The sequence below is a fragment of the Oncorhynchus nerka genome, linkage group LG27, assembly GCF_034236695.1.
Source record: "Oncorhynchus nerka isolate Pitt River linkage group LG27, Oner_Uvic_2.0, whole genome shotgun sequence".
NCBI classification, from domain to species: Eukaryota; Metazoa; Chordata; class Actinopteri; order Salmoniformes; family Salmonidae; genus Oncorhynchus; species Oncorhynchus nerka.
The window spans coordinates 34,189,161-34,211,565 of record NC_088422.1 but is presented as its reverse complement, the minus strand read 5'-3'; the positions used below and the strand labels follow the sequence as shown (position 1 = coordinate 34,211,565).

Here is a 22,405-nt window from a genome sequence, read left to right as displayed (position 1 = left end):
TTTCCATTCACTTATGTTATTTTTGTATTGAGTTTGTGTTCAGTTATTATTAAAGTATCATGGACACTTACCACGCTGCGTAGTGGTCCGATCCTTGCTACTCCTCCTCAGAAGAGGAGGAGGAAAGCCGTTACACAGACTCCTTCCCTGTGGCTCCATCAATCCTGGTCCCTCGGCCATCATTCAGGGACACCAGATCTTTAACTTCTATCAGATTTTCCATCACTTGACCATTTCCATCCACCCATTTCCCCCCCAGAGCATGTTGTGGGAATTCAAATCCCCACACATGACCTTACTTTTATCCTGGCCCTCCACCAACTCCTAGGTCCAATGCCTGACATGGATTATAGTAGTTCACTACCACTATCATCCCTCCTCTCAACCCCACCTCCACATATTCCTGTTCAATACCTCTGCTTAGCATCCTGTAAGGAAGTCTTTGCCTCATGAAGGTGGCACCCCCCCATATCGCTGCCCACCTGCCCCATAATCCCCGGTCTAGATGCTCCTACCCATCTCTCCCTTGAACCTGTATCTCCCTGGACCTGGACCACCCTAGACATGGACCACCCTCGACCTGGTCCACCCTCACTGCCTCAGCATGACACCCTTCTCTCCACTCTCATTTGTTGCACCTCCACTGCCTGCTTCATAGCCTCACACCCATTATATGCCACACTATGAGCACCCCCAGAGCTGCAGCACTTTGGTTGTACCCCATCCCCACACTTCCCATACGCATGCTCCCCTCCACACCTGACACACCTCTTTTTCTCTTTACAGGCTGTTGCCACACTATGAGCACCCCCAGAGCTGCAGCACTTTGGTTGTACCCCATCCCCACACTTCCCATACGCATGCTCCCCTCCACACCTGACACACCTCTTTTTCTCTTTACAGGATGTTGCCACACTATGAGCACCCCCAGAGCTGCAGCACTTTGGTTGTACCCCATCCCTACACTTCCCATACGCATGCTCCCCTCCACACCTGACACACCTCTTTTTCTCTTTACAGGCTGTTGCCACACGCCCAAACCTCTGGCAGTTATAACATTTTAAAAGCTTCGGTACATAAGCCCTCACATAATAACTCAAATATCCTATGGTTATTTTATTTGGCAGTACCCAGTCCTTGAAGTGTAACAGAATAGACGGACTATCTACCCTAACTCCACCCCTAACTCCACCCCTTGTTACTTGCAATCTTTGAACATTCACTGTAACGCCTCCTCTCAAATGGTCCCTTACCTCTTGAATGCTAACACTCACAGGCACTCCTGTTATCACCCCTTTAATCCACTGCTTCCCTGCTTGATCACTCCAGCTGCTCGACAACACCTCACACTTCCCAATATGTTTCACTCAGAGCTTTCTCCCTCTGCACCATTTCCTTACAGAACACCAAGTTCCCATCTCTTAACACTTTAGCATTGACAACTTCCCCAATCAACTCTTATCACAGCCGTCAACCTTATCGGACTCATCGCCCCAACTCCCCCTTCCTCCATAAACTTCAGAATCATTTTTCCTCCTCAACTTCATGCTCCCCTCACTTCTTTTATTGCCCCTCCTCTGCACTTTCTAACTCCGAGATGCCGCTAGCGTTGGAAACTGTTACTCCCTTCAAACTTCCCTTTCTTCCTCCTTTCTGTCTCCATAGACCTCTCACTCCCCTCCAAACCCCTGCTCCCGTTCTCTCCCGCTTTCATTTGTACCACTACATCATACTTGCTTCACTTTCTGCTCTATCACTTATCTCCTACCATCTCTGACCCAGTCACAGCACAACCGTGCCGAACCGCCGCCATACCGAGTAAAATTTGATTGTTTGTTTATCAACGATTGAACGCTAGCCACAGCTTTCCAAACAGTGGTCACTGGTCCACGAAAACAAACTCTCACGTCCCTTTGTGATTTTACGCTCCTCTCTCTGCCATCAATCACGCTCGCCACCTCCCGAAATTAGTCTCATGTTGCTATTTGTAAGATCTTCTTCGTCTTTGATGAGGTTTAACCGCGGTCGGCATCCAATAAATGTTGCATTACCGCCGCTAGACTGGAGTACAACACCCTTATGCTTTGCTCAAAATTGTATTTTAAATTTTTAACAAATACCCTCACAAAAAATTAAATAACAATAATAAAAAAATAACACCACCCTACTCCACTATTTAATTATATTTAGTCCTACCTCAGGCCAACAACCTGAAAGGATGGGACACCACCACTTAACACATCCTGTACCTGTTCTGATGTCAAGTCTCACACACCCAAATAGCTCTCTGCAGCTGCCACCACAACCTCAATATTCTGTGACCTATGTTCCATCCCTGCAGAACAGCTGATAACCATTGCTATAAATGCTAAAAATCCAATCTTACTGAAATAGATGTCACCTATACTACTTTCCCCAATGCTACACATTCCTGCTAACACATGCCCATAAGCTTGTTACCTGTAACATCGTAAAGTATCTGGCACAAAAGCTCGTACAGGATAACTTATACATCCTAACATCACTTTGTCGGGCAAAGAATCAACATCAAAACTCAAAAGAACAGACAATGACTCTTCTGTTTCACCACTCACGCCACCCTGTCACATTTCTTGCCCCCATTCGTTTAACGCGGAGCACCTTCTCCCTCTGATCAGCAGAAACACAAACAATTGTCACAAGACCCCTTCTGGTTACCCTCACCGATTCCACAGCACCCAACTCTGTTTTCACCCACCCTGAAACCACAAATGGATGAGCCAAAAGGCAAGGGTCCACTTTTTCCAAAAACTTCACTCCTACTGTTAGACTCATCTTTATCCTGACCCTCGGTGCAAGTCTCGGTTCCGAGAACTTCACTACACCTACTGCCCTCATTCACTTCAATTTCTCCTCCTGTCTTCAGCTAACTCTGCTTACACTTTCTACCATTCTTCAACAAACAATCTCCCTTTTTTCTACCATTCTTAACTGACTCACACTCTTCCTCCCTCTCTCTCTTAGTCCTCCTCTGCCTCTCTTTTTCCCTCCACTCCTCCTCCATATTCCAGTCTCCTTATGATAATACTGCATTTCTCCTGACATACATCTTGTTCTTGCCTTCTCAAAGGACGCCATTAAACCGGCTGATACAATCTCCGTACAATCAGCACAAACCCCTTGGGATGTAGCACTCAACAGTGCTAAGCTCCTACCCATTATTCTCGAAATACACAATTAAATACTACAACCCCTGAAGATTTTCCCAGCAGTTCACTTAAGCTTGACTCTTCAACACTCTTACTCATTAAATCTAACAACAATCGCTCTCTTCCCTCCCATATTGCTGGCACTGAAATAGCACATCTCCATCTCCTCCTGACAGTGATCACACCTCCCAGTCAGATGTTTCCCCACCAATTTCAATGTACTGAGCCATGTGTGTTACACTTTCCTCCCTTCTCTCTCGACCTGAGGACCTCCCTGCCTCCACCTCTTCCTGTATCATATCCAGGTGTCTTCCCTTTCCCTCTCTGTTCCACAACTCTTGCCATTTGTTTATAACCACTGTTCTTTTAAACCCCTTGGATTCTGCTTTACTGATTAACATTTCAATATCAACATTAGGATGTTTGAGAGCCTGCTTGGCGAGAAGATCCACCACCTCATTCCCCTCTACTCCCACATGAGCTGGTACCCAGAGGAACATCACAAATATCCTCGTCTGTTTCACCCTAAACAGGCCCTGCAAAATCTCAATCTTGTCTCCCCCGTGACACAAATGAATTTAAGCTCATCAGTACTGCACATGAGTCAGAGTAGATGATTACCCTGTCTGGTCTCCACCCACTCTTCAGCCAATAGTATGGCCAGCAACTCCATTGCGTATACGCATAAACGATCTGTTGCTCTTTTTGTCACTGCCACCTTTAAATTCAGGAACACTAAAAGCTGCACCTGTCCTCCGTGTTTTATGGTCCTTAGATCCATCAGTGACTATATTCAAGACAGCATAGTATTGAGTTCTTAAATGTTCACTTAAAACATTTACTGGATCTACTCTTTCCTCACCAGCTCTTACCCTGTCAAGCATCTCTAGGTCTATCATTCTATCATTGGCTGAGGGAGCAACCAAGGTGGGATAGCAGGAAGAGGGGCTGAACTCCTTCCCCAACAGTCCTATCTCTCGCCATGACATTACCTATGCACCAAACATTTGTATTCAGATCTCGTTCATGGTCCCAGCACTCTAGGAGCACTTTTCTTTGACAGGATGTGTAACCTTATGTCCTTGAAGATTGACCCAATATGTCATGGTTAGTTGTTGTTGTTTGCACCTACCCCAACTCTACCTCCAGCTCTGCCAACAGGGAGGTTCTGACTGCTACACAACATATTGTCATTTACAAAATAGCCTCCAATACCCTACTCAACAAATTGGATGCAGTCTATCACAGTGCAATCCGTTTTGTCACCAAAGCCCCATATACTACCCACCATTGCGACCTGTACGCTCTCGTTGGCTGGCCCTCGCTTCATACTCGTCGCCAAACCCACTGGCTCCATGTCATCTACAAGACCCTGCTAGGTAAAGTCCCCCCTTATCTCAGCTCGCTGGTCACCATAGCATCTCCCACCTGTAGCACACGCTCCAGCAGGTATATCTCTCTAGTCACCCCCAAAACCAATTCTTTCTTTGGCCGCCTCTCCTTCCAGTTCTCTGCTGCCAATGACTGGAACGAACTACAAAAATCTCTTAAATTGGAAACACTTATCTCCCTCACTAGCTTTAAGCACCAACTGTCAGAGCATCTTACAGATTACTGCACCTGTACATAGCCCACCTATAATTTAGCCCAAACAACTACCTCTTTCCCAACTGTATTTAATTAATTTATTTATTTTGCTCCTTTGCACCCCATTATTTTTATTTCTACTTTGCACATTCTTCCATTGCAAAACTACCATTCCAGTGTTTTACTTGCTATATTGTATTTACTTTGCCACCATGGCCTTTTTTGCCTTTACCTCCCTTCTCACCTAATTTGCTCACATTGTATATAGACTTGTTTTTTTACTGTATTATTGACTGTATGTTTGTTTTACTCCATGTGTAACTCTGTGTCGTTGTATGTGTCGAACTGCTTTGCTTTATCTTGGCCAGGTCGCAATTGTAAATGAGAACTTGTTCTCAACTTGCTTACCTGGTTAAATAAAGGTGAAATAAAAAATAAAATAAAATAAAAATATTGTTAGAGCTTGAGCCTGGATTACAGCTAGTTTTTTTTAGAGATGTAGGAGCGAGCTGCTGATCCACATGCTACACTGCTATAGTCCAGTGATGCCCTTGGTAGCGCTATATATAAAATATTCAACACCATTCTATCCCCCCCCCCCCACACCATTCCTAACAGGCAACACATCACATTCAATCTTTTATTTCCTTTAATAACTACTCTGTTAATATGTTCTGCCCATGTACTCTCAGTGTCAATATACCTGACCCCCAGAAACCTAAACACTCCTACCCTCTTCAGATTCCTCCGCGTTTCCTCCCATACAACTTTAGGCATATTTCCTCCCCAACCTTCCTTCTAGTAAAAAACAGTCTGTTTTCTCAACTGAGAACTTGAAGCCCCACTCGAGGGACCACTGTTCAACTTCTCTGATCGCTTCCGGCTGTAAGACTATGGAGAATATTGCTCCCTGTCTTCCACAATGCCCAGTCACCCGCAAACAATGACCTCCCAGTATCTGGTCTCACCTGGGAGAATACACAATCAATCATAATGGAGAACAACAAAGTACTAATCGCACTTCCCTGGAGGGTACCATTATCTACCTCATAACTTTCTGACATAGAGCTCCCCACCTTCACTTGTATTGATTGTCCAAAAAGGAAATCCTCCAACCCCCATGCTATCCACTTTGATGAGCAGGCCCTCCTTCCAAATCATATCATAGGCCTTCTCTACATCGAAGAAAACACCTCCTTATTTGCCTGTGCCTTCCGTATGGCTGACTGTAGACACAGTACATGATCCATCGTTCCCCTGCCTTTCCTGAACCCACCTTGATCTGATGACATTAGGCCTCGTTTACAGACATGAGATGTCAAAGCTATCGGCTTATAACTTGATGGATAAGTAGGGCCTTTCCCTGATTTCCGTATCGGCACCACTACTGCCTGCTTCCAACTGTCAGGCAGCTTCCCTTCCTGCCACACCTTATTGTCAGGGCCCAATACTTTTCCCATTGCAGTGTCACTGAGACGAGCCATCGCGATGTAACACATCTCATCCTTCCCAGGAGATGTTACCTCAGCTTTAGCTATTGCTCTCTTAATCTCACCCAACGTAAAAGGAACATTCAATGCATCCTTCACCACCTCTCTCTGATCCAGGATCCCTGGATGCTCTCCTCTGACCCTCTCGTTTCCACGCTGTCCCTCGTCCTTTAAATTATTTGAGCTGTGGACTTTCACAAATGCCTGGGATAACATCTCTGCCTTCTCCATGACTCTCACTGCAGCACAGGGAGATCCCAATCTACTCTGACCTCACTCATCCTCTTAATCATCCCCCATACCTCTTCCACTGGAGTAGTCCTCTTAGCTGTCCTAATGGTCCTCCTTAATACTGCTTATGCTTGTTAATACTGAAAGCCCTGTTCCTAATTTTCACAGCTTCTCTGCACTCTTCAGTCCACCAGGGAACTGCGTTACTCTTTCTCCCCCCTGTACCCATAGGAATCACCTGCCTTCCCCCTTCTCCACCCTGTACCCATAGGAATCACCTGCCTTCCCCCTTCTCCCCTCTGTACCCATAGGAATCCCCTGCCTTCCCCCTTCTCACCCCTGTGCCCATAGGTATCACCTGCCTTACCCCTTCTCCCCCCTGTACCCATATATATATATATATATATATATATAAACGGAAATACCACAGTTACATAAGTATTCAGACCCTTTACCCAGTACTTTGTTGAAGCACCTTTGGCAGCGATTACAGCATCAGGTTTTATGGGGGTATGACGCTACAAGCTTGTCACACCTGTATTTGGGGAGTTTCTCCCATTCTTCTATGCAGATCCTCTCCAGCTCTGTCAGGTTGGATGGGGAGTGTCACTACACAGCTATTTTCAAGTCTCTCCAGAGATGTTTGATTGGGTTCAAGTCCAGGCTCTGGCTGGGCCACTCAAGGACATTCAGAGACTTGTCCCAAAGCCACTCATGTTTTTGGTTGTGTGCATAGGGTTGTTGTCCTATTGGAAGGTGAACCTTCACCCCGTTCTGAGGTCCTCATCAAGGATCTCCCATGACTTTGCTCCGTTCATCTTTGCCTCGATCCTGACTAGTCTCCCAGTCCCTGCCGCTGAAAAACATCCCCACAGCATGATGCTGCCACCACCATGCTTCACCGTAGGGATGGTGCCAGGTTTCCCCAGATGTGACGCTTCCCATTCAGGCCAAAGAGTTGAATCTTGGTTTCATCAGAGAAGAGATTCTTTAGGTGCCTTATGGCAAACTCCAAGCGGGCTGTCATGTGCCTTTTACCGAGGAGTGGCTTTCATCTGGCCACTCTACCATAAAGGCCTGATTGGTGGAGTGTTGCTGAGATGGTTGTCCTTCTGGAAGGTTCTTCCATCTCCACAGAGGAAGTCTAGAGCTCTGTCAAAGTGACCATCGGGTTCTTGGTCACCTCGACACAATCCTATCTCGGAGCTCTATGGACAATTCCTTCGACCTCATGGCCTGGGTTTTGCTCTGACATGCACTGTCAACTATAGACAGGTGTGTGCCTTTCCAAATCCTGGCCAATCAATTGAATTTACCACAGGTGGACTCCAATCAAGTTGTAACAACATCTCAAGGAGGATCAATGGCAACAGGATGCACCTGAGATCAATTTCGAGTCTCATAGCAAAGGGTCTGAATACTTATGTAAATACGTTATTTCTGTTTTTTATTTTTAATAAATGCGCAAAAATGTCTTAAAACCTGTTTTTGCAATGTCATTATGGGGTATTGTGTGTAGATTGCTGAGGAAAATGTTTTATTTAATCAATTGTAGAATAAGGCAGTAACGTAACACAATGTGGAAGAAGTCAAGGGGTCTGAATACTTTCCGAAGGCACTGTACATCTGCCTTCCAATTACATCTCGAGTAAGATCCAGAGCAGATTGAGTTCCAATTACTGGGTCAATCCTGGTTCCCCGCCCATCATTAAGGCACACAAGCCCTTTCTCACCCAAGAGTTCCTCCAACACTATTTATATCAGTCCGTGCCCCTCCCCAGAGTGCACTGTGGGCATTACAATCCCCACACCACATCACCCGTCTCCTATCTTGACCTTCTACAATCCCAAGAGCCATCAACTCTAGTCTCTTACACAGGTTGTAAAAGTTCACTATTACCAGACCCCCCCCTCCCAACCACACATCTACCACTACATATTCCTGCTCAACTCCCTCTCCAACGTTACTTGGATGTAACATGTCCAAATTGGAAAATAGTATGGTTAGCCTGCATTTAGACAGGCAGCCCAATTCGGATCCCTTTTTCACTAATTGGTATTTTGACCAATCACATCACATCTTTTCAACATATATTTTTTCAGAGCTGATCTGATTGGTGAAAGACCAAATAGTGGAAAAAAAGGATCAGAATTGGGCTTCCTGTCTAAACGCAGCCTATGTGAGCTTGAGCCAAACTGATTTAGGTGGTATCAATCAATGAAGAAGCATAATGAATGTATAATGTACATATGTCTGGTCTGTGTGGTCATACACATGATATGTTTTAATGGTGCAGAGGGAGGGATAGATGATCAAATGTCTCAAAACAACAACTTGACTTTTATATGTGCTCTCTCTCTCTTGCTCGTTCCCTCGTCTTTGAATGTACGTGTTCTTGAAAATGCTAGAAATATTATAGCTATACGATGAATGCAATGCTTGGGAAAATGGACCTATTCATTATTCCGAGCTATTACGGACACAATGCTGCAGGACTTTCATGACAGGACTTTCGTGATAATAAAACTCATTTCTCAATGCCAGAGACAGTATGTTTCCTGCTATGAAAGAATACCCCCGCTGTGAAAACGTCAGAGCCGTTGAAAACAAAACAAGCTTATACTGCCATCTGGTGAGATGTATTGATATTACTCATGTGCAATTAACAGTGTAAAATAATACATGGATGGACTCGTCTCATACAAACTCAAACACATAAAAACACAAGGACATTTCATTTCTTTATTATTTCGTAAATGATTTGAGCTGGTGTACAGGGTAAATGATCTATAGATGTCTTCGGATTTCATTTGATTAAAAGGCTTGTACATGTATATATTTGTCATATTTGACCTCTCAATAACAATATAAAAGCAAACAAAACAAGTTCAAATACGCACAAGGCCCCTATTTTTCCCAGGTTGCAGGCATTACCCATAACTCAACAGTCTCTTGGTAGCTATGATGATAAAAGTACATCCATAAAATAACTATAATCCTGCTGACAAGTAAGGGTGCATAGCATTCTAAGTAAATATATATTTCCATATATTTTATATATATTCATTTATATTAAAAACATTTTCTGTGCATGTGCGCAGGTGCATTCCTTAGTATTGAGTAATATGCTATTGCATGAATAATGTCTTCAATCCATTCTAAATGAGTATACATGTGTTCTCTAGTTTTTGCAACAGTTAATATTTTTTGCATGAAGTTGGTTTATGTCGTCACCTCCATGGTCTGAAGTCCTATTGAGTCCTCCCTCTCCTTGACTCCACTCAGTCTGTCACTGTGTAGAAGGAAGCCTTAGAACTGGCTCAATCTCTTTTTGGTTTTAGGGAGCGGGGATGGAACGGGGGTGGGCGGTGTTGAGGAAAAATACTATTTAAAAAAAATACAGCCTAGTCAGTGAAACCACGATGTTGTCTAACTACCCCTCTACAACCATAGATCCTCATCGCCCAGTCTGCTTTCCCTGTCTACCACCTCCACAAGTCTCCAGACCCAACCCCATTACATCCAGACATAAAGACTGTAGGCCCACACTGTGTGCACACAAATGACCAGATACAGAAACCAAACTAAGAAGCATAATGAATGTATAATGTATGTATGTCTGGTTTTCCTGAAGCTCGTACTGAGCCGACCTTCAGCAGTCACATGGAGGTGCTTCACCATTCCTCTTTCTGCTGCTCCTGTAGCTTTGACCCAGTCAAGGTGGGGTCATAAACATGATATGTATTAATGGTGCAGAGGGAGGGATAGATGATCAAATGTCTCAAAACAACAACTTGACTTTTATACGTGCTCTCTTTCTCTTGCTCGTTCCCTCGTTCTGATTATGCATGGATGGGTTATATGGACGACATATCTATTCATATGTGTTCAGTGTTATACAGTTTCTTAAACAGCAACAGATCCTGAGTTCAATAGATAGGCTAAACAGTCTGGCGTCTAGCCTACCTAGTCAACTAATATGTACAGAGCAAGAACTTACATTCATTACCTGTGGCTACAGAGGCTGATAAACCATGGGCCTGGACTGGAGACTAATTTCAATGTCTGGGTATTATTATTGCAGAGTGTTCGTCCATGTACTCTCTGGAGTGTTTGAGACACACGTTTTCCTACGATATGAGCAATGTAATGCATCAAGATCCGTTACGATACAATGCCAAGAGGATGTAGAGCATTACAGCTAATCTACATGATGTAGGATGGTATACTGTACTGAGGTAACACTACTGTAAACCATGTTTAAATCAGGGTAGGGACCGGAGAACCTCGGTTTAATGTCCACCAATAGTGTCGTATCACCTTCACACCCATGCCAATTCACCGCCCTCAACCCTGCACTGTCATTTTGTCAACACTAAATGACGCTGTACGGTGTCAGTCTCAATTGTACTTACAATCAGTGGACTCATCACACACACACACACACACACACACAAGCTCGCATACACACACATGAACACACACTTTAGAATTTCTCCTTAGAATGAAATATGAATGCCATTAAGGCTTAAAAGAACAATGAGTGGACACTTTTGGATGGCTTGCATAAACCTCAGGGAATATGGCTATTCTTTGCCACCCAACCTTCAAACACACAAGATCAAAAACCAAACACAGTTGGGACTGGGAGAAAAACGCTTGAAGAAAAACAGCTCTCCAATAATGCAAACCAGTAACTCAGTCCACCAACTTGTCTCCTTTGTCTACTTTGTGCAACCACCATGGAAGTGATTTATGTTCCATGCAGGTCAAGTGGATAGCAGGAGGCTGATTGGGGCTCTGGCATCTCTCCTAATCAGACAGTACATCTAAGGTAAAAGTAGTTAGAACGCCTATACCCCCCACACACATATTAAGACCTACTCTTTCGACCAATGTTATTGCTTTCCTTTAAACAAACGCCAGACAATACATTTCTGATGGGAAAAGGGGTAGGGGTGTACAGACATCAGGAGAGGGGCGAGAGGAATTCAGACAGGTTTGTGGTGGGGTTGTGTGGGCTCACAGTTGTGGGTCAGTATTACAGTTTCTTATCACAGTGATTGGTGGCTGGTTGTCTTCGCTAGTCTACTGAGAGTTGCCAACAAAACAAGCAACACTTACAATCCCAACACTTTCAAATCTCTGTAGATACCCACCTCTACCTGACTGACTATCACATGTAACCAGCTTAACCAGTGCTACATTATTACCTGTAGTGGTGAAGTTACTTCTATACCCTTATCGAATGACGGGTAGATGGGTAGATGATCTGTAAACCCTCTTGCATATATCCTGTGATATCAGACTGACAATCTGTTGCTGTGTGACAGACACACCAGAGGGGAGATGCTACATTAATTAGGGGGACTCTGACCCCTGCTGGTAATGAACAGAACTGCTACATAATATCCATATTGAGAGGGACAGAACAGGACTGCTGCATCTACACTGAAAGGCTGGGGGAGTGGAGGGAGGCAGGGCAGGGCAGGGTGTGCAGTGCAGGGAGGATGGGGTGTAGAGATGAATGAGGTGGGTGGGCTGCATACATACATACAGATGGTGGTGACAGGACTGGACTATAGCTGGACTATAGCTGCACACATATAGCAGGGTAGGTGAAAGGTCTATCCAACGTTCTCATGATTGCCCCCAGCCTTTACTCCAATTACATTCACCCTGGAAGCACACAAACCACTCCAGGGAGGTTGGTTGTGGGGTTGGGGAGGAAAGTCAACACAGAACCTCCTCTTTCTAAAACACAAAGAACCGTGAAATGTCTCTGAAGCCAATAATGCCCTCTAGGTGACATGACGACAGCAAAGGGAGGCATCACATGGAAATCACAAAATAACAAATAACCGGACACACAAAAATGGACAGATAAAACAGGCAGAACGACAGAGAGGTTTGTTTTGTTTGTTCTCATACCCACCAGATCTCAAGATATATCGAACATATACGCATAGAGTTAACCAAACCAGAACACCAGAGCAGAAGAATCGTTTAGGTGTCTGAAACAGCAGCATCATTAGCATCACATAGGGTTATGGTGACATAAAACACAGGTAACACTCAGTCACGTAGCATTTCAGTGCAGATAGAATGTACAACACCAATATCCTAAATGTAGGCTACTGGAGTGGGACAGTGAAGGGCTGAAACCAGCCTGTGATGTATTTAATATTTTGTTTTGCTGGAAGAGTCTGTTCAGTGTGACAGGGAGGGAGAGTGACCTGTTGCCTAGAGATAATTCGGAGTATTTTGACAGCCTCCCTTTTCAGAAGTTTCACAAACAAACACTGCCCTGTTTCTTTAGAAAGGGGACTTTTGACATATTCACCTTGCCCTACACCCCAACATGGCCTCCTATCCAATACAGGAGTGACCCCCCCCCCCACAACCCCTAGTACTGTAGTGAAAGACAGGCCATGCGCCAGCAGTCATTCATGCTGATACATATAACAGGAAGCACGTTTTGGTTGCTATTTTTTTGTTGTCTGTGTTTGGTTTTGTTTTATATGAAATCATGCACCTAGCCTAGTAGTTGACATTTTTGGATTGTTTCTTTTTTTAAAAAGGTAAGAAAACTAGGAGTAAATCCACTTCGCTCTCGTGATCGTCGGCTTTGCCGTGGTGGTTGTTGTTATTATGAAGTTAGTGTTTCGTTCGTTCCAATCTCTCTTATTTTCTCTCCATTATTCTCCTCCTCTTCATTCCTCCTGTCACCTGCCGCCGGTCATGTGTCTAAGTAGGATTGTTTTGGTGTGGGGCTCAAATCCTGGAGGGCAAGAGAACAGAGGTTAATATGGAGCAAGGACAAGGTTCCCATCAGTGTGTAGAGAATCAGACCAAACAGTTCTGTTGGATCGGCATGCAGGGTGCACAAATCAAGAACCCAGAGACGAATCAGTAAATGTGAGTAGGCATACCTGTCTATAAATACATACACACACAAACACAGCCAAAACACGGTCAGAGCTTGTCTTACAACTGTCCTTGGATAAAGAGAAAATGTACCGCAACCTTCCTTTCAAGCATGGAAATAGGGGACTCTAGAAACACTGTCTTGTAGTCTTATACACTGAGTATACCAAACATTAGGGATTACCTGTTGAGCGTGAAAAACCCAGCAGCGTTGCAGTTCTTGACACAAACCGGTGCGCCTGGCACCTACTAACATACTCTGTTCAAAGGCACTTAAATATTTTGTCTTGCCGATTCACCCTCTGAATGGCACACATACACAATGTCTCAATTGTCTCAAGGCTTAAAAACTCCTCTTTAACCTTTTACTGCAGTGGGTTAAATCAGGGACACAGAGTGGTTTTGTTGTTGTCTTAAACAAATCCTGTTTGAAACAAAAGTATACACCTCACACACATATGTATGGTCTTGAAAAAAAGAAGACATCTACCCGTGCCAGCTATAGAGTTTAAATGTATTCAATTATAAGTTTGCATCCCGATATTACACTTTATATACATCACATAACAAAACTGTAGAAACAGGTTTTTCTGTGTATGTTTTTTTTCTGTCTATTAATTATGAAAAAATATGAATAACATTCTCCCCATGAGGCCACTAGGTCATATGACGGCAGGAAAGGGAGACCGTCTCCTACCTTTCATCTACATGGATTGAAGTGGATTTAACAAGTGACATCAATAAGAGATCATACCTTTCACCTGGTCAGTCTATGCCATGGAAAGAGTGGGCGTCCTTAATGTTTCGTGTACTCAGAGTATACAGTATATACTGCTCTGGGGAGCTCTATTTCTCCTACTTTAAGAAAGTGTTGTGCATTGTCAGTCAAGTCATTGGTCATTGTTCTGTTTATAATGTAAATGTTTTGTCAAGATCTGTCTTGCTAATCAAAGTGAAATCTGAGTGTAGTAGTTGGTGCCGTCTCCGGTCTGAAATGGCAGCAATCTGAATTTAAGGCTACTGCATTCCATGCATGGGACCTGTTTCTCGTCTGGGTGTGTCTTATACGTCAGAGTAAGGGGCACACATGAATGCACGCATGCGCGAGCACACACACACACACACACACACACACACACACACACACACACACACACACACACACAGTTGACCCAGATAGTTTAATTTGAAAGAACAACTGGCCTGTCAACTTTGACCTATGAAAACATGCTGGATCCCCAGCACCCTTTGGTAGTGGAGAGCCACATGCAATGCTATCTGTAATAGGTACAACAGTCAGCACCAACATAAACATACTGCATGTAGCTAGACCTACTGTAAACCCAGTCAGACATGTACAGCATTAGTACTACGCCACCACATAAGGACAGCCATTGAACCTCCCCTTCACACCCTGCTGAATACCTACTGTAACACAATCTATACATACTGACCACAGAATCTGCTGTAGTTTAGACTCTCCTAGGACAGTATGACAACAGCTGTGCTATACATCCAACTGTATTTGACACACTGATACTCATCTACAGCAAAACACTACACACTAATATACTATCTTATAAAGCCATATGTAACGAGGCATCTGGGTAAGAAGATCGGGAGGTCCGGTCAACCTTTCCTATTTCATTATTTTCTGATAGAACATCTAGAACTAGATAGGGAGAGATAGACGATGAAGAGGACAAAGATAGGAATGTTTAAGGGCATAGACAGGAATGGTCGAGTCGGGACTCATACCTCTGTTGCCGAGGGATACAGAATGTGTAGTACAGAGTTGAGAGCGTTACCGCTCAACTAGACTTAGTTTTAATATTAAATGTGAATCTACTAAATCAATGCCACCCCACAGTCATACTGTAACATATTAATGCACAGTAGTTGCATCAAATGCCAATGATATAGTTCAAGCCACATCAAATGTCACTCTGCACTGTAGTGCTACAATTAGCTCAATGTCATTAGTACTGAATTACTGTAACAACATCAGGCCTATTTAATCCAGACAGAGAGGCAGGATTAAATGAAGGAGCCATAACCCAGGTGAGAGGTCTCAGTGGGTCAGTCAGTCCCGTACCTGCGGGCACATGTCGCTCTGCCACTCTGTCTGCATGCTTCCCTCACTGCTTTACTCTCCGCAGACTGGCACATTTCACTATCTGAGCACCCTTCTTCACATCCACAATATCAGGCTACATCAGGGAGGGGGTGCAAGGGGAGAGCCAGGGGCAGAGGCAAAGGAGAGGAGGGACAGAGACAGGTAGAGAAAAGGATGAGAGTAGGAGGGAGAGGAGGGACAGAGACAGGTGGAGGAGAGGATGAGAGTAGGAGGGAGAGGAGGGACAGAGACAGGTGGAGGAGAGGATGAGAGTAGGAGGGAGAGGAGGGACGGAGACAGGTGGAGGAGAGGATGAGAGTAGGAGGGAGAGGAGGGACAGAGACAGGTGGAGGAGAGGATGAGAGTAGGAGGGAGAGGAGGGACGGAGACAGGTGGAGAAGAGGATGAGAGTAGGAGGGAGAGGAGGGACAGAGACAGGTAGAGAAGAGGATGAGAGTAGGAGGGAGAGGAGGGACAGAGACCGGTAGAGAAGAGGATGAGAGTAGGAGGGAGAGGAGGGACAGAGACAGGTAGAGAAGAGGATGAGAGTAGGAGGGAGAGGAGGGACAGAGACAGGTAGAGGAGAGGATGAGAGTAGGAGGGCGAGGAGGGACAGACAGGTGGCGGAGAGGATGAGAGTAGGAGGGAGAGGAGGGACAGAGACAGGTAGAGAAAAGGATGAGAGTAGGAGGGAGAGGAGGGACAGAGACAGGTGGAGGAGAGGATGAGAGTAGGAGGGAGAGGAGGGACAGAGACAGGTGGAGGAGAGGATGAGAGTAGGAGGGAGAGGAGGGACGGAGACAGGTGGAGGAGAGGATGAGAGTAGGAGCGAGAGGAGGGACAGAGACAGGTGGAGGAGAGGATGAGAGTAGGAGGGAGAGGAGGGACAGAGACCGGTAGAGAAGAGGATGAGAGTAGGAGGGAGAGGAGGGACAGAGACAGGTAGAGAAGAGGATGAGAGTAGGAGGGAGAGGAGGGACAGAGACAGGTAGAGGAGAGGATGAGAGTAGGAGGGCGAGGAGGGACAGACAGGTGGCGGAGAGGATGAGAGTAGGAGGGAGAGGAGGGACAGAGACAGGTAGAGAAGAGGATGAGAGTAGGAGGGAGAGGAGGGACAGAGACAGGTAGAGAAGAGGATGAGAGTAGGAGGGAGAGGAGGGACAGAGACAGGTAGAGAAGAGGATGAGAGTAGGAGGGAGAGGAGGGACAGAGACAGGTAGAGGAGAGGATGAGAGTAGGAGGGCGAGGAGGGACAGACAGGTGGCGGAGAGGATGAGAGTAAGAGGGAGAGGTGGAAGTAGAAGTGAAGGAGAAGTAGTAGGAGAACAAAAAGATGTGGAGGACAGAGAGGGAATCAGGAGAGAGGGAGAGATAGAGGAGGGAGAGGGAGCAATGGCACAGTGTGTGAGAGGTGAAAGATACGGATGAGGTGAAGAGGTGTATGAAGAGACAAGGGTGGAGAGGAGAAGAGGTTAAAAGTGACAATTGAGGTAATGAGCGAAGCGAGAGAGTTGACGGGAAGACAAGAAAAGGAGAGGAAAGGAGTCAATTCAAGAGAAGAGAGATAATGGAAAGACAGCCAAGCCAAGAGAGATGGGGTGGGGATTGGAAAAACAGACAGGAAAATAGAAAAGAGAGAAGCATCAGAAACATTGACATGGAATAGAGTACTGCAGGTTGGAGGGAGCACACAGTCATAGTTATGGACTATAGAGACTTTGAATGGAGGTGGGCAGAGAAGACAGATAGATAGTCAGTCAATGTGGGTTACTGAAGGAGAGAGAACGGACCTCATTGCATTAGCACATCAAGAGCAACCAACCAACACCCAGACATTAATATCAACTGGAGAGAAAGAGCCATCCATCTATGTACTGACTGGAGACAGAGCAGATATCAGAACTGACTGCTGTTATGAAACCTGGAAGCATTAGTTTGTTGTTTCAGCCAACGCAGAGAGACAGTGCAAGCTATCAGAGCAGGATGCAGTTGTGGATTTTTTGGATGGTCCTACATGCAGGTCAGGATGGAGAGGGTGGACATGATGGGGGAAATGAAGCACAGATGAGTAATGCTTGCAAGTTGGATACAAAATACAGCATGAGGACACTCACACAAAATCAATATTTCTTTCAGTTTCTTTGTAGCTAGGAGGATGGGGAATGACAACACAGGTTGATCTAAATTACAAACACACACACACACATCCCATTCACACGACACAGTCCATGCAGGTTTAGCCCACTGTGGTCTACTTTGGACTAACAGAGCAATCTATACTGCTGATCCCAGCAGAGTAAAGAGATCGTAGTTCCCAGCCACACCCTTGTCATCTTCTCTAGTGGTTGATTGCTACATTGAGTACCTATATAAATTCAGGGAAGTTTACAGATTGACCCTGATGGGCCCTGTATGGTCAAGTTAGTCTCAGTCTACTTTAACTGTGAATCAATGCTCTATTTATGACAGATGAATGAGTTTGTTTAGAGTCTCAGCCTCTTGTACATTAGCCCAGGTGAGTGTGGCCTGGCTGATGCAGGTCAGTGGCCCACCTTGCTGCTCAGGACGGCGTAGTTCATGAACTGCTCCGCCTCAGCCTCCAGCTCATCCTGCAGAGAGCCATCCACGCATACTGACCGCTCCTGACCCCCCTCGTCACCTGAGCCCTTCCCCCGGCGCACCACCTTCCGTACAATCTGCACCGCACGCACGCACACGCACACACACACACAGGGGAGGGAGGGAGAGGAGGATGAGAGGATGAGGGAGGGTGGTGGGAAAGAGAGCTTAAGAAGGAGAGATTGGTACTCTTTTGGGTTCTCCCTGTGTACCATTAAGGGACTTAATGTTCATTATAAAACACTGTTCTGGTTATATGTATCCTTATCCATCCCATCCTTACTAAAAACACCACCCACAACCTTTCAACCCCATCCTTACTAAAAACACCACCCACCACCCACAACCTTTCAACCCCATCCTTATTAAATCTACAACCCACAACCTTTCAACCCCATCCTTATTAAATCTACAACCCATAACCTTTCAACCCCACCCTTATTAAATCTACAACCCACAACCTTTCAACCCCCTCCTTATTAAATCTACAACCCACAACCTTTCAACCACATCCTTATTAAATCTACAACCCTCAACCTTTCAACCCCATCCTTATTAAATCTACTACCCACAACCTTTCAACCCCATCCTTATTAAATCTACAACCCACAACCTTTCAACCCCATCCTTATTAAATCTACTACCCACAACCGTTCAACCCCATCCTTATTAAATCTACAACCCACAACCTTTCAACCCCATCCTTATTAAATCTACAACCCACAACCTTTCAACCCCATCCTTATTAAATCTACAACCCACAACCTTTCAACCCCTTCCTTATTAAATCTACAACCCACAACCTTTCAACCCCATCCTTATTAAATCTACAACCCACAACCTTTCAACCCCCTCCTTATTAAATCTACAACCCACAACCTTTCAACCCCCTCCTTATTAAATCTACAACCCACAACCATTCATACAGCAACTAAACATGACTGTGATACCTGTGAGAGCAAGACAGGGATCATTTTCCCATGTCGTGATTACAGTCATGACATTGGAATAAATCAAGGCATGACGATGAACGTGATGGTTCTTGATTATCAATTTAATAATCATTTCTATGAGGATGAGTGTAGTGAGTTGAACATGAATAGTAACAGGGGGGAACTGGTAGATAAGCCACAGTGCAGGGCTGTAGAGTAGAGAGAGGCATGCTGGGATAGATATCTGACCTTCTTGGTGACGATGTTTCCGTGCTCGTCTGTGAACTGCTCCTCGCTCACTTGTTCCCCTGGGAGATCCTTGGCCTCGTCACCCTACGGGACAGACAACATGTACTGAACATCACTAAACAATACTGTCATACTGAAATACACACGGTATACTGTACCGTCACACACATCTGCTCATAGATGAATGGCAAACTCATCAACAGTAAGGAGTCCAAAACCACATACTCTACATTAACATTACAAAAGGGACCAGTCAATACTACCAGAAAGATTGGATCCAAATACTTGATTGGCCAACAACTTTTCCACAGACATTAATGTCACACCTATGAGTTTGTAAGTATGAATTGGGGAACGACTCCGAGAGAAAACCAGGAGTCAGCATACAGAACGAAAAGGGTGCTGGAATCTAGAGCACTTTAAAATAGCCCCCCAGAGTGAGTCTCATCATTTAGCCACTGTCACCAACCCCAAACAAGAGAGAGAGAGAGAGAGAGAGATACATAGATACATAGATACATAGATACATACATAGATACATAGATAGATACATACATACATACATACATACATACATACATACATACATACATACATACATACATACATACATACATACATACATACATACATACATACATACATACATACATACATACATACATACATGGAAATGGTAACTGGTCAGGGGATCACTAATGGGACTGCTGTGGTGTTAGCACTAATACAATCAGAGTTGATGAGGTTCATAAGATTACAACTATTACTCCTAATAACATTGGAGGCGCCAGTACAGCTATTTATAAGATCAAAAGGTCCCGCAATTGAAACTATTGAACACAGCACCATGGCTGAAGTCTGCCCTATCCCCCACAATCCATAGAGTAAGGATTTTTTTATCAAAGGTGTTGAGACCAAGAGAGGGCTGGAGGGAGGGGGGAGAATAGGACCATGAAGATGGTAGAGAGATTAGAGACTGAGTTCATAGGTTTATACACCACACAGGTTGAGCCATTCACAGCTCAACAGCACGTACAAGGCCTGTACAGTGTATCTACAGTCTAAATGGGTCTCAACTGTAGGTCTATGGTCACAGCACGTACAAGGCCTGTACAGTGTATCTACAGTCTAAATGGGTCACAGCACGTACAAGGCCCGTACAGTGTATCTACAGTCTAAATGGGTCTCAACTGTAGGTCTATGGTCACAGTACGTACAAGGCCTGTACAGTGTATCTACAGTCTAAATGGGTCACAGCACGTACAAGGCCCGTACAGTGTATCTACAGTCTAAATGGGTCTCAACTGTAGGTCTATGGTTTGACCATTCTTAGTTTTGTCCTCCCCTCCCTCTGTTACTATTCTATCTCACCTGGCGGAATACAGTATGAACAATATGATCCAGAAAGTTGCTTGAAAATACTTTAAAACTAATGTTGTTGTTGCAAAGTAGTTATATCGTGCATCCTGTATATTCATCATCTATGCACAAATCAAATACACACACACGCACGCACGCACGCACGCACGCACGCACGCACGCACGCACGCACGCACGCACACACACACACACACACACACACACACACTGTTTGTTACACTCTCCTTCATTATTTTGTTCCATTGCCAGTCAATTCTCTCTCTCATCCTACCCCCTCGCCCCTCGCCCCTCCTCCCCTCCCCTCTCTGTTGGGTACCTTGAGAATGACCCTGCGGCGGACCACGCGGGTGGTGACGTTCTCCTCTTCGTCGGCCACACCCTCGGCCTCGCCCAGCTCACGGTCTAGCGCAGCGTGCACATAGGTGAGCACAGAGCGCAGGGAGCCGCTGGCTATATGCATCACATTCTGACCGCTGATCACCAGGAAGGCCAGCAGCACAAAGCTGAAGAGCAGCTCAGTCACCAGGGCCCACATCACTCACAGCCCCTCCAAGCTTCTACCTCTGCAAACTCTCAAAGCAACCCACCAACCCAGTGGAGCGCACGACACACCCACTCTCACACACCCAACTACACGCCCACCCACACACACTAACACAGACACTAACACAGACACGTCTGTGCAGGCTCTCGCCGTCTATCCACGACACTTCTCTCCGTTTTTCTGGGGCAACAGCTGCACCCTCAGGCCTTCTCTCCTCTCAACAGGGCTGGCATCTTGTCCTTCTTTCTCTCCCTCCGCTTGTGTCCCTTCTTCAGCAAGCTCTACTCCACTAGACCCTGTTCCTTCTTTCTCTGGCTCCGTCTCCCTCTCTCTCTCCGTCTGTCAGCTGGTCAGTAGGAATGGCTGACCCATGCCATCAAATCTAGGCGGCTGCAACCTTGGGAGGCTTCTATTTCCTCTCCCTCCCTCTCTCTTTCGTTCCTTCGCTCTCTCTCTCTCTCCTCCGTGCTTCCAAAAACAACCCTTCACCCCCCGCTCCCTCTCTATATCCCAGCCATGTGATCTGTAGTCTTTAAATATTTCTGGCTGCTCCAGAGAGGAGCTCTGCTCTGTCAGGCTGAGAGGCTGAGAGTGAGAATAACAGACTTGCACCCTGACCAACAGGCCTCCCTCAGGTATTCACACTACAGTATACTCCCTCAGGTACTCATAGTATACTCCCTCAGGTAACCATAGTATACTCCCTCAGGCACTCATAGTATACTCCCTCAGGTACTCATAGTATACTCCCTCAGGTAACCATAGTATACTCCCTCAGGTACTCATAGTATACTCCCTCAGGTACTCATAGTATACTCCCTCAGGTAATCATACTATACTCCCTCATGTACTCATAGTATACTCCCTCAGGTAATCATACTATACTCCCTCATGTACTCATACTATACTCTGGTACACACAACCATACACTATACTTCCACACTTATAGTATTATTCCAATGGCATGTAGGTACATGTTCCACCACCACACATAATTATTCTGTAATGGTTTGGGATCTATTTTACTTAAACAATACAGTAAGATGCAGATTGTCAGAAGCAAGACCATTTCCTGCCACTTATTCTCTATGGGCAACGTTGTAGTCTGTTCTTACTGTTCCAACACACTGGCAGTCCCAAT

The 22,405-nt window shown here is 45.2% G+C and overlaps 1 protein-coding gene across 1 annotated transcript in view; it reads right to left on the bottom strand.

The window, feature by feature from the left end:
• Window positions 1-12,396: 12,396 nt before the first annotated feature.
• Window positions 12,397-22,405, bottom strand: part of LOC115111645 (ankyrin-1-like) — a 75,963-nt gene continuing 65,954 nt past the window's right edge. Inside the window, exons 41-44 of the mRNA XM_065011588.1 lie at window positions 19,341-19,424; window positions 18,093-18,236; window positions 15,520-15,634; window positions 12,397-13,278 (exon numbers count right to left, since the gene is read on the bottom strand). Of these exons, the coding sequence (XP_064867660.1) occupies window positions 15,563-15,634; window positions 18,093-18,236; window positions 19,341-19,424 (300 nt within the window). The 3' untranslated portion in view covers window positions 12,397-13,278; window positions 15,520-15,562. The remainder of the gene's footprint in view (window positions 13,279-15,519; window positions 15,635-18,092; window positions 18,237-19,340; window positions 19,425-22,405) is intronic.